This window comes from Bos indicus x Bos taurus, chromosome 23 (genome assembly GCF_003369695.1).
Source record: "Bos indicus x Bos taurus breed Angus x Brahman F1 hybrid chromosome 23, Bos_hybrid_MaternalHap_v2.0, whole genome shotgun sequence".
NCBI classification, from domain to species: Eukaryota; Metazoa; Chordata; class Mammalia; order Artiodactyla; family Bovidae; genus Bos; species Bos indicus x Bos taurus.
The window spans coordinates 17707746-17720074 of NC_040098.1; the positions used below are offsets into that span (position 1 = coordinate 17707746).

The 12329-nt window shown below is 51.8% G+C and overlaps 2 protein-coding genes across 6 annotated transcripts in view; one reads left to right on the plus strand and one right to left on the minus strand.

Moving 5' to 3' along the window:
- Positions 1–2211, minus strand: part of MEA1 (male-enhanced antigen 1) — a 3845-nt gene extending 1634 nt beyond the window's left edge. Inside the window, exons 1-2 of one of the 3 annotated variants that reach the window (XM_027524577.1) lie at positions 1957–2211; positions 194–490 (exon numbers count right to left, since the gene is read on the minus strand). The gene's annotated coding sequence lies outside the window, so the exon portion shown is untranslated. Of the gene's footprint in view, positions 1–14; positions 122–193; positions 491–1956 lie in introns of those variants that run through there. The other 2 variants (XM_027524575.1, XM_027524578.1) reach the window with 2 other exon arrangements.
- Positions 348–11745, plus strand: KLHDC3 (kelch domain containing 3). Of its 3 annotated transcripts, XM_027524573.1 has the most exons (15): positions 363–475; positions 2667–2879; positions 3086–3262; positions 3415–3530; positions 3714–3785; positions 3894–4107; positions 4188–4274; positions 4423–4531; positions 4672–4745; positions 8950–9097; positions 9233–9299; positions 9377–9481; positions 9763–9837; positions 9922–10039; positions 10482–11669. In XM_027524573.1, the coding sequence occupies exons 2-15, from the start codon at positions 2726–2728 to the stop codon at positions 10616–10618; spliced, it is 1653 nt and encodes a 550-aa protein (XP_027380374.1). In that variant the 5' UTR covers positions 363–475; positions 2667–2725; the 3' UTR covers positions 10619–11669. The 3 variants fall into 3 exon arrangements, with proteins under 3 accessions (XP_027380372.1, XP_027380374.1, XP_027380373.1); XM_027524571.1 differs by lacking the exons at positions 8950–9097; positions 9233–9299; positions 9377–9481; ... (1 more) ...; positions 9922–10039; positions 10482–11669 and adding exons at positions 4870–4948; positions 6083–6716 and having other exon boundaries at positions 348–475; XM_027524572.1 differs by lacking the exons at positions 363–475; positions 2667–2879; positions 3086–3262; ... (4 more) ...; positions 4423–4531; positions 4672–4745 and adding an exon at positions 6191–7134 and having other exon boundaries at positions 10482–11745.
- Positions 11746–12329: the final 584 nt, after the last annotated feature.

The following is a 12329-nucleotide window of genomic DNA, read 5'->3' on the forward strand; positions in this document are numbered from 1 at the left end:
TCCGCGCGCCTTACCCGCTCAGAGCCCGCGACCCAACCCGCACCTTCACTTCCGGCGGGGCAGGACGTGCGGGTGGGGGCGGGTGCCCAGACCTCCAGCCCCGCCCCACGCTCGTGATTGACGGGAGCTTGGACGAAGAGCCCGCCCCTTGCCCCGCCTCCACCACCTTCTCCCAGACCCAGGACTACATTACCCAGTAAAGTCCGGGATCTTTGACACGTATCTGCGCACCACCTCCTCCGGCTCCTGCCCACTCTTCGGCAGCTCCAGGCCCACCGGAATCCCGTGGACTACAAGTCCCGGTACGCTTCGAGCACTCAGCTCGGACTGCACGTGCGCATCCAGCTGCCCGCCGGAAGGACACAGCCTGGCTGTGTTTATCTCGTTGGGGACGGAGTCGTCGGTTGGCGCGCAACGGGTTCTAGGCTGCAGGCAGCGCGAGGACCCGCGGCCCCGCCCCGGCCCGGCCTGGCAGGTAGCCCGGGGTGGGCTGAGGGACAAAGAAATTTGTAGGGGCTGGAGACGCCCCTGCCTAGCGCTGGGGTCTTGGGGGAGGGGCCAAGAAGCAGCTCACCTGCTGCGGTGGGGGCTGGGAGGGAGCTGGGGGATGATGGGAAAGGAAAGTGTTAATGGGGAGAGAAGGGCTCGGGGAGGGTGGTGAGGAACCCGTGGGGGACACCTGGTAGCTGGAGGAGGCCCTGAAGGAAATTGGGAAGAAGATCGGGTTATGAAGGGAACAGGGAGGCTGAGGATAATGGAAGAAAAGGGCGGGGGTGTCTGGCGTTGTGGGGGAGGGGAGGTTGGGATGACTGGAAGGCGACAGGGATAGCGTCATATACAGGGAGGAATATCTCAGGCAGAAAGGGGTCAGTGAATATTAGCCTTTTTCCCCCTTAATGGAAGAGCAAAAATGAAGGGCTGTCACGGTGGAGCTTGGAGTTGTGGGGGAAGGAAGAAAGGGGAAAAAAAATGCAAAGCTCTCAGGAGATCAAGAAGGGCCAGAAACTGGGAATGAAAATTGCACGAGAATAGGAAGGCGGGGGGCGGGGGGGCAGGTTCATGAGGAGATTGAAGATGCTTGAGAATGCGGCAGTGATGGAGGATGGGAGAGACCGGGAATAAGAGGAGCCTCTGAGACCCTGGGGGCTTGTTGTCCCTGAGCTTGAGTTGTTTTTTTGGAGGAGAAGCCATGGGGTTTTTCCTCCACCTTTGCACGGAATTGCTTCTCTCTTGCCTTCTGAATGCTCTACCTTGATCTAGCTGAAGGGGAAGGTGGAGTCTATGAGGGAAGATGAAGGTCTCCCATTCTTAAGCCCGTCAACCTCCTTCCTATCTGTCCCCATAAGCTCAGATCCAAGAGCTTTTGGATTGAGGACAGAGTAATGAAGTGAGAGTGGTTTCCTGCTGGGGCTATTTCAGGTTTGGCAGAGTAGCTATTTAAAGCGTGGGGTTGGGGGTTGAGGGAGGTTGGGTAGGGGTGGAGGACTGGCAAGCCAGCTGAAGCCCATATGTCTTTCTTACGAGGGCTGGCCATACTTGAGCTTTTTGTGTGCCTGAGGTTCTGCCTGGCACTTCCCTCTGCCAGGGCTTCTTGAACAGGGAGAGATGATCCACCCAAACCTATCAGGTGCCTGCCAGTGAAGGCAATAACAGCTATAGGAGACCTGCCTGATAGAGCCTTCAAATGTACCCATTATCACTAGGTTGGCGGGTTGTCTTTAAGAGACCATGACCTCTCGTGCCTGGGTCTTTTTCTTGTCCTGGCCAAGGGCATTTTTGCTTTCCTTTACCTTTCCACTGCACAATCCTACCCCTCTCCCCTTTCAGGGACCCGAGTAGGAGAAGAACTGCTGGAAAACAGCTTGTTCTCTATCACAATGGGCAGGTTGGGCAAATGGCAAGAGGAGAAAACGCCTCCTCCCCACCCCCACGCCTCAGTCCCCAGCAGACACATACCTTTCTGGCTTAAGTTCTTGGCAGGATACCAGGTACAGCTGTCAAAGGGACTCCTCGTGCCCGTGAGGGGCCCCAGGTGACCTCGATGACAACTGCTTAGCTTGACAAGCGCCCCCAAAGAGGGGCTAGCCATCCATGGAGGTCCCTGTCCTGGATCGATCCCACCCCATCCTGGATCGAGGGACCGTTCCACTCTAAAAGCCTAAAAGCTTTTCTGCGTGGAGGCACTCGTGCCAGCTTTCAATGGACAGTCTGGGGCTGGCTGGGCTATTAATAACTCTGAGTATTTTGAGATCCCTCTCCCCACCTCAGAGAGCACAGAGATTCTTAGAGAGGTGGCAGTAAGCAGAGCAGGGCCAGAGAGACGAGAACTCACTGACCTGGGAAGGGGGCTTAGAGCTTGGGCCAGGCCAGGGACAGGGTACAGCCTCCGTGGGGAGGGGCGACCATGCTGAGCCCTAGCTCAGCAGTCTGAGCTGTTAGGCAGGTCAGAGCGGCCCCACCCTTCGCTGTTGGAGAACACAGGGCCAGGGCTAGCTCCCTGACCTCAGCGGCTCCCCTGGGGCAGAGCCAGCCACCTGAGCTGCAGGGGGGTGGTGTGGGAGGGCCACCAGGGTGACACTTACAGGCAAGGGCTAGTCTGGGGCAGAGTCACGGTGAGCCAGGCAAAGGCCCCTCCTGAGGAGCCTGTGGCCCCAACTTGTGTGCAGGTAGCAGAGGCAGCAGGCCGTGCCGGGGGGGCATGTTGCTGTAACCAGAGGCCCAGGGGATGTTACGGTGGACAGTGCACCTGGAGGGCGGGCCCCGCAGGGTGAACCATGCTGCAGTGGCCGTGGGGCACCGGGTGTACTCCTTCGGGGGTTACTGCTCAGGTGAAGACTATGAGACTCTGCGTCAGATTGATGTGCACATTTTCAACGCAGGTAAGTGAATTCAGGGACTGTCCCTGGGTACCCACATCAGGGAGGGCAGTGGGCGGTGGGTGCCCACATCAGGGAGAGCGGTGGGTGGCTGAATGAGGTTTGATGGTGGTCCCTACGGCCAGAGGGTGGGGGAAACCAACGTGGTTGGGGAAAAGGTGTACGGCCTGAAGGGAGGTGCCCAGGGCTGAGCAGAGCTGTGCCCACAGTGTCCTTGCGTTGGACAAAGCTGCCCCCGGTGAGGCCCGCCGCCCGCGGGCAGGCTCCCGTGGTACCCTACATGCGGTATGGACACTCAACCGTCCTCATCGATGACACAGTCTTCCTTTGGGGCGGGCGGAATGACACCGAAGGGGCCTGCAATGTGCTCTATGCCTTTGATGTCAGTGAGTATGGGTCTCAGAGTGGCTGTGTTCTGCCAGATGGTGCCTCAGGGGGCCTGGGAAGGGTGTGTGCTGAGGGGGCTGGGAGTAAGGTGCCCTGGAGTCTAGGAGGGAGTGTCAGCTTGCTTACCGGGCCCGCCCTCTGCCCTCTTCAGATACTCACAAGTGGTCAACACCCCGAGTGTCAGGAACGGTTCCTGGGGCCCGGGATGGACATTCGGCTTGTGTCCTGGGCAAGACCATGTACATTTTTGGGGGCTACGAGCAGCTGGTAGGTTTGGAAGCAACCAGAGGTTTAGGGTGGGAATGAGGAGGAAGAAGGGGAATTGAAGGTGGTGGAATGGGAGGCTTTGGTTTGCTTGCAGGTTCTGAGGTGAGGGGCTTGGAGGGTTGGGGAGTGACCCCTGCCCCTCTCTTTTATTCTTTCCTTCACTTCTTTTCTCGTCCCTGTCAGGCCGACTGTTTTTCCAATGACATCCACAAGCTGGATACCAGCACCATGACATGGACCTTGATCTGTACAAAGGTCTGCCCATTTTCCTCTCTTCCAGACACCCATCCTCAATTTAAGAAACCATAGGGAGCTCAAACTGAAAGCTGACCCTCTCTCCGTGCCATCTTTGCTCCTGCCCAGGGCAACCCTGCACGCTGGAGGGACTTCCACTCGGCCACAATGCTGGGCAGTCACATGTATGTCTTTGGGGGCCGGGCTGACCGTTTTGGGCCATTCCATTCCAACAATGAGATTTACTGCAACCGCATCCGTGTCTTTGACACGAGGACTGAGGCCTGGCTGGACTGTCCACCCACCCCAGTGCTACCCGAGGGACGCCGGAGCCACTCAGCCTGTGAGTGTCTGTCAGGTCCTTGCTGAGTCCCTGTTCCCCCGCATTGTTCCCACACTATTGACACACCTCTCTCCTTCCAGTTGGCTACAATGGGGAGCTGTACATTTTTGGTGGCTATAACGCAAGGCTGAACCGGCACTTCCATGACCTCTGGAAGTTTAACCCTGGTAAAGAGCACTGCCTTTAATGGGGAGGGAACAGGGTGCCATGGAGGCGGGGTGTAAAAGAAAAGCATAATCCTGAGTAGGTGAGGGGTGCAGTGGAGAGGATATCTGGATGAGCAGGTACTGAACCTCCATTTAAACTTCTCTTCAGTGTCGTTTACCTGGAAGAAGATTGAACCGAAGGGGAAGGGGCCGTGTCCCCGCCGGCGCCAGTGCTGCTGTATTGTTGGGGACAAGATTGTCCTGTTTGGGGGCACCAGGTCAGGAGGAGAGAAGGGAGGGCCGGAGCCCTTGGGAGTCAAACGACTCCCACGGGAGAGAGTGGGAGTGCCTAATTTGAGCAAGAGAGTCTCGGGGGTAGCCTTTGCTCCGCTCGTCATTTCTCTGTTTGATCCTACAGTCCGTCTCCAGAGGAAGGCCTGGGAGATGAATTCGACCTCATAGATCATTCTGACTTACACATTTTGGACTTCAGTAAGTACACTTATTCCCAAAGTGCTTCTGCCATCAGGGTCCCTGTCTTTGGATGGTGATATCCAGGACGGGACCCTTTCCTTGGCTTTGACCATCTCCCTCTCCCGTAACTCCTCCTTTAAAGGCCCTAGTCTGAAGACTCTGTGCAAACTGGCTGTGATTCAGTACAACCTGGACCAGTCCTGTTTGCCCCATGACATCAGGTACAGTGAATGGTTGGAAGGGAGGGATTAGTTGAGGATGAGAGGGCAGCACAGGCATGACCTGATTGACTCAGTCTAAGTGTGGAGGAGAGAGAAGATTTTGTTCTGTAGTCTACTTGTGGAGAGGGTGCTGGAAGGAAATATAATAAAACTGTCAGCTGAATAAATGAGCGTGAAAAAAAAAAAATCCAGTTTTCAAACCAAGCTCAGAAGCATCACTTCCTGAGACCTGAGCTTATACAATTATTTCTGTTAATGTGCTGAAAAAGTTTGATTAAATCTTAGAACTGAAGAGAAAAGACAAGTTTAGGAGTCTCTGGATCACATTAATTCCAGAAATAAGGGCGGTTTTTTCTAGCCACTTCCCTTTTTCCCACTTCCCTTCCTAGTTCTGAATTCGTAGGTCTAAAATCAAGCACCAGAAGCTACTTTGTATATAATTGTACTCTTCTGGGTCATTTTGTGACACTTTCCTCTCCCTGTATCAGTTCAGTTTAATTCCTCTTGCTGAGGTTCTGTGTATTCAGTATTCAGTATTGATACTCAGGTGATAGAGGATACAAGGCTGAACAGGTGGGTCCCAGGTTGGCCCAGGATTCACACATGTCTCAAGTGCCTAATACCAAGTAGACTGCAGCCTTGGTATAAGGAGGTACTTGGTGAAATTTTGTAGAATGACCATTGTCAAAAAGAGAGGAACTGAATTTTAATATGGTGGGGGGGTGGGTCTTTAAGAGGATGGGAGTTGAGAACAAAACCTGGCATTCCTGGTGGGAGGAGGGGCTTCCTGGTTGGATCTGAGCAGAGGAGGAAAGGTAGGTTGGGAAGTTTCATTGAGATGTATACACAGATGGTTTTCTCCAGGTGTTGGGCATAAGACTATCGATATATAAACAAAAACAGGAAGTTCACAGGAGCTTGCAGGTGGATGAGTGGGTGGTGGTGGTGGATTTGGTGGTGCGTGGGACCTGATTGTTAAACCTAACAGGGCTGTAAGGAAGAGGTGGCTGTGGGTGGCTGAGCTTTAGAGAGTTGAAGGGACTGGTGTGTTCATTGCTCTGTTTGAGCAATTCTGGATTTGGGGGTGGAGGCTCCCCCTTCTCTCCTTTCTGCCTGTCAATTTTGGCCTTCCAGGTGGGAGCTGAATGCCATGACCACCAACAGCAATATCAGTCGCCCCATCGTCTCCTCCCATGGGTAGGAGGATGTCTCTGCCACCTTCCTTCCTGAGCCTGCTGTTGTCTTCACTGCCCTTGCCCATCTCTTCCCCCGCCTGCCCCTTTAGACCTTGGACTTGGTATACCTCCACTTGGAGTTGTTGGACTAGAGGTGTTTTCTGTGCTGTGAACTTAGTGGGGAGCTGTAGCAGGAAGGGCTAGGTCCCTTCCTCCTTGGGCCGAGGGCCCCTTCCCCTTGGTGCTCTGTCCCATTCACCTCCCTCCAACTGCTCCTGGGTTCTGCTCTGCCCCAGGTCAGCCACAGGCTGCTGGGAAGTGACGGGAATGGGAAGGAGGGAGAAGCAAGCAGTGTGTGAGCCTCAGGAGCTTCCCCTCCCCACTCCCTTTTCCACCTGTTCCCCTCTGCTTGAGCCATGGGCATTGATTGCGAGCTGAGAGGAGTTGCAGCTGTTGGCATGAAATCTCCTTCTCCCTGACCTGGGGAGGCGAGGACCAGCAGATAATCCCATCCTTCCTTGAGCTGTTGCTGTACCCTGACACTCTCAGCCAGCTCAAATTTTATACAAATGAATTAAAAGTCTCCAAACGTGTGATCTCTTTTTTGTGGAATACGACCGGGATGGCAGGAGTTTACAGTGGGGGCAGGGTGCTGAGGCTCTGGCTTCTCAGCCAAGAGCATTAGGAAACCAAATACCATCACGACCTGGCTGGAGTTTCTCCGGTGTGGAGTGCAGCGTCTTGCGACAAAAAGGTGGCGACGTTTGGTCGACGGGTCGCCCATGGAGGGTACCCCGGCCGCCCACCAGCAACCCGCTCGGCCCCGCCTGCGCTGCTGACGCCAAGCCTTCCGGAAGGGGCGGGGCGGGAGCCTGTGTGGCGGAAGTAACGCCATTAGTTTTCTATACACCGCTGAAGCCATGCCGAGAGCAAGCTCCTGTGGCGGCGCGGTTGCAGCGTCTCCCAGCGAGGCTCAGGATGGCGGAGAGGATGACGGGAGTCTGCGCAATGGTGAGGGCACGGTGCTGGGACAGGGGGAAGCGCTGAGGGCCGGGAGAGGGGCCCCGCGTCTGGTGCGGGCTCACCCCGAGACTGCCAAGTTGTCTGAAAGACGGAGACACCGGGAGCGCCCCCCAACGCCCTAGAAAGTGGGGAGTGAGAGGATACTGAGTTAGGACACCCTGAGCAGTTTTTTAAAGGGCAAAGAGGGTTTTTCGCGGGGAGAAAACTTATGTTCCAAAGCAGAGTCAGAAGGGCATTGATTATTGGGGAAGGCTTAGGTAAAGATTCAATAAATTTCGCCGACGTTATTGAACATCTCTTGTACGCAGGCACAGTAGATGCTGGAGATACAACAGTGAATAAAGCAGTCCAAAACTGCTCTCATGAAGCTTACTTTTTGGGGGTTAAAAAAAAAAAGGCACGGAGACCTAAGGAATTGCATATTTTTAAAGGATAAGTTTTATGGTATGTGAATTATACTACAGTTTTGAGAAAGGTGATAAGAGCTTTGAAGAGAAAACGGGAAGGGTTATGGTGTTAAGTAATCACAGAAGGCCTCACTGGATAGGTGGCATTTGAGAAACCCTGCGAAGGAGGTAAGGGAGCAAGCAATACAGCTGGTGTAAGTGTTACAGGCAGAGGCAAAGTCAGGTGCAGAGGAACTGAGATGGGAATATACCTGTTTGCTTAGGAACTGCTTGGAGGCCAGTTGACTGGAGAGGAGTAGGAAAGAGATAGTAGAAGAGATCAGAGACAAAATGGAATAGGTCACATGGGATCTTCATGCTATTACAAACCCAAAGCTTTTACTCTTGAGTAAGATGGAAGCCATTGGGGAGTACGGAGTCTGGAGTAAGTGATCTAAAAAATATGTATGTGGAAATGAGGTGGGAGTGTTAAGATTAATTTGTTTCTTTTTTTTTGGAAAGAGAAAACTTTTATTATTTAAAGAAGTTAAAGTGAAAACTTCATGTCTCTAGTAGTTTCCTTCCTTTTTTAAAAAACAGTTTTTATTGGAGTATAGTTGATTTGCAATACTGTGTTTTAGGGGTATAGCAGAGTGAATCAGTTATACCTATATCCACTTTTTTGGATTCTTTTCTGTGTGGGTCATTACAGAGTATTGACAAGAGTTCCCCTGTGCTGTACAGTTGGTCCTTACTAGTTATCTCTTTTCTGTATAATAGTGTGGATATGTCAATCCCAGTCTGCCAATTTACCGCCATCCCAGATTTGCCTTTTAGGCATCTCTCCCATGTTCAGTGAACATAAACTTGGGCAAACTCCGAGAAACAGACAGACAGGCCTGGCATGCTGCAACCCATGGGGTTGTAAAGAGTCAGACATGACTTAGCGGCTGAACACCAACAACTGAGGCTGAACTTGAGAGAGAGCTTTGAAAGCAGTGAGACTGGTGGTTGGGCGAGCGGTAAGGAGGCTAGAGCACTGAGGTGAGATGCTGAGCGTACACTGAACCAGAATACGGGTAGCTGAGCCACGAACAGAGACAGAGGTCTCTGTGGGAAAACCTGTGAAAGAGAAATTTAAAAAAGAAGGGGAAAACAAAGAGACTGTGGGTTAGTCCATCTCCAGCCTTACATGTACACCTTCCTTAGCAAGGTGAGGCCCCAGATAGCTGGAATAGTTGGGGCATTAGGTGTCAGTGGAGCACTGTTACAACCTGTGTTGCTTGGAGCCTGCAGCGATCGGTCTGAAGGGGATATTGGAAAGGGTCACTTACCTAAGGAAAGAGCATGGGGCGATGTCTCTGCAGCAGTGGCAGATGCTGAGCTGAGTTGCAGTCCCCCCGCCATCCTTTCACAGACACGTCTCACATGTCATTTGAGGAGCTGTTGGAATTGCAAAGCCAAGTGGGGACTAAAGCCTACAAACAACTGGTAACAGGAAGCAGCACTAAGAAGCAGAGTTCTAGACCACCTGTCCAAAAAGGATGTGTCGCAGATAAGCACAGGTGAGGAGCAAGGCCTTTCCCGGGAATTGGGGGGAAAGACACCTACTTGAGTAGGTGTCTGCTTTCTTGGGTGGCAGGTGGGAGGCCTTTAACGAGACTGGAGTTCCCTTGACCTGCCCTTCACTTTCTCCATAGGCCTCTGGAAATGTCAGCCAAGGTCCGGGTGCCATTTTTGCGTCAGGTTGTCCCCATCAGTAAGAAGGTGAGGCGGAGGCAGTGAGCATTTTCTCAGGGAAAGGAGACGTAACAGTTCTCTTACATTCTCTGTTCTCTCCAAAGGTAGCCCGGGACCCCCGCTTTGATGATCTGTCAGGGGAGTATAATCCTGAGGTGTTCGATAAAACGTATCAATTCCTAGATGACATCCGAGCCAGAGAGAAAGAGGTGAGTAGCGTGAGGCGGTTTGTGCGGATTCCAGGAGGGACTGGAGCACAGGTTAGAGAGGCAGAGGGGAGCAGGGTGAATCAGTTTGCTAGTTGTGTAATCATTGGCAAGATACTTAACCTCTTTTCAATTCAGTTCCCTTATCACAAAAAGCTAATAGTTCCCATTTCATAGTGTTAATGTGAGTTAACATATGTGAACCTCTTAGAATGATGCTTGGCACAGAGTTTCAGCTAACATTTACAGACTGCTAACCATCATACTCATTTTCCAATGTGGAGCTGGTGAAAAAGCAGCTGAAGAAGCACCGTTCAGGGGAGGAGCATGAGAAACTACAGCACCTGCTTCAGCGAATGGTGAGCAGGTCAGAGTATGGGGTGGGAGGTGATTCACAGTCCCTGCTGTTCACCTGTCTCACCCCTCTCATCTCGGCTCCTCAGGAGCAGCAAGAAATGGCCCAGAAGGAACGAAAGCGGCAGCAGGAGCTGCGCCTGGCCCTGAAGCAGGAGCGGCGGGCTCAGGCCCAGCAGGGCCACCGGCCATACTTCCTGAAGAAATGTGAGTGGGGCACAGCTACGACCTGCGAGTCACAGGGACAGAGATTGGGTGGCCATAGTGACTGGATGCTGTACTGGGGGTCCTGGAGCTCCTAAGGGAGGCTTGAAGGCTGGATCCCATGGTAATTTAGAGGAAAGTAGAAATAGTAGTAGTAGGGAGTCGTTTGTAACCATTCTCATATCCCTAATGAGACTGTGGGCAGGGAGTGTCACTTATCTTTGCCACGCCCCTTCATATGTTGGGTTGGGCACAGAGAAGGAGCTCATAGTTCGTTGAATTGAGAAAGAGTGGAGTTGCGGAAGTCATCTTGCTTTTAGACACCAGTGAACCCCTGACGAGTCACATATCCCTGCGTAGTGGTTGAGAGTTACTGACCTGGGGCAAGGGGAGGCAGGGAGACTTTGTTCTCTGTTTACTGACTTTCTTTCTCCTTGTCCTCTAGCTGAGCAGCGCCAGTTGGTCCTGGCTGAGAAGTTTAAGGAGCTGAAACGAAGCAAGAAGCTAGAGAGCTTCTTGAGTCGAAAGAGGCGCCGAAATGCAGGCAAGGACAGACGACATCTCCCTTTGAGCAAAGAGTAGTAAGGAACTGTGCTCAGCTCTGCTGCTGCCCCAGTGAGAAGTGCATCTGTGGGGACACTTTTGGGCTTGGCCTGTTCTGGTTCTTTCCCATTCAACGGTGAGGGTCACAGCTGCCTTGGAACTTGACTGGCTCAGAGATGACTCGAAGCCTTTTGGACGGCCTGAGGGCTGAAAAGGAAGAGCAGCTGAGCCTTCTGCCATGCCACACTTCGTCTGCTTGGATCTGGGTCATTGTCCTCATGTCCTCCCATCCTTGCCTTAGTGATTCTGATACAGAAGGAAAAGGACCTTGAGGCTGGTTGAAGGCCAGAGTCTGAGTGGCTCCCAGGACTGCGACTTTATGCAGGAGCAGTTCATAAACACTCCTGTCTCTCATCTTTTTATCCTGCTGCTTTTGTAGGTGGCCTAGAACTACTGTTTCAGGGGCCACATGTGGGTAGGCAGTAAACCTAAGCCTCCTACAAAGTGGGAACTCAGATCAGAGCCCTTCCTCCTTCAGCCCAACAGATGACACCGTCATTCAAAGCAGGACCCAATCCCACAACTCATCTTCTTAGCTTTGGTTTTGGATACAAGGGGAGGTAGGAGGCGGGGACAGAAAGTGTCCCTGGTGATAGGTAAGCGCAGCTGGCTCTCAGTACTGTTTGGGTGGAGAATTCATACTGCTTGTGGACTGGAATATCTTCACGCTACAATTCAGTTTAAAGTGGTTTCTGGTTGGGAGTGCTTCCAGGTATACCTGGCAGAAGCAAATGCATTCCTCTCTTAAAAAAATATTCACTTATTTTGGTTGTGCTGGGTCTTGGTTGTGGTTCACAGGATCTTTGTTTCAGCGTGCGGATTCTTAGTTGCAATATGCAGAATCTAGTTTCCTGGGCAGCTTGAACTAGGGAGAGTGGAGTCTTAGCCCCTGGATCACCAGGGAATTCCCAAAATGCATTTCTTTCTTGAGGATTGTACTTTAAACCCAGACTTCAAGGAATTCCTTCAGATAAAATTTCAAGGAATATGAGCTTACACTGAAAACAAGGCACAAAAGGAAAAAAAAAAACGCATAAACAAGTCATTAGGAACAACAGGCAACAGAATCAGACCAGCGAAGTCTGAGATGTTGGAAATGTAAAATACAAAAATATAAAATGTCTTATTTATGTTTAAAGAACGGTGACTGATGAAAAAGTATCAAAAAGGACAGAATTGGTTTGATTAAAATTTTTTGTTTAATGAAAAATACACTGACATTGGAAACTTCAGCAGAGGAGGCACACCTAGAAAGGAAGATGAAATGCAAGTAGATGTGAAGAAACTACACAGATGGAGCCCAGGGACAGAGAAATGGAAACTAAGGAAAAGACGTTACAGAAGTTGGAGGATGGAATGAGGAGATGTGACACAAATCGAGTTCCGGAAGGAGAGGGTAATTGTCTATAGTTGATAATCTATAAATCCTAAGAATCAGGAAGATGGGTTAATCACAGACAGGGGACGTTGGGAACCTAGATAAATCACAGCAACACAGGACATGGGAGGGACTGACATCTAAGCAGCAGCGTTAGGAACTTTCTGATGGTCCAGTGTTTAGGGACAGAGCGACTCCAATTCCAGGGACACGGGTTCCATCCCTGGTCTGGGAACTAGGATCCCTTGTGCTGCTGGGGGGCAAAAAATAATAGCAAAAGGCAGCCTGAAAGGAAGAGGTGGAGTTAGAGAC

Excerpts from the sequence above, each read along its gene's own strand:
- KLHDC3 (XM_027524573.1), top strand. The coding sequence starts at position 2,726 with ATGTTACGGTGGACAGTGCACCTGGAGGGCGGGCCCCGCAGGGTGAAC. Across the intron at positions 3,786-3,893 it reads GGACCTTGATCTGTACAAAG|GGCAACCCTGCACGCTGGAG; the intron begins GTCTGCCCATTT and ends GCTCCTGCCCAG. Across the intron at positions 4,275-4,422 it reads CCTCTGGAAGTTTAACCCTG|TGTCGTTTACCTGGAAGAAG; the intron begins GTAAAGAGCACT and ends ACTTCTCTTCAG.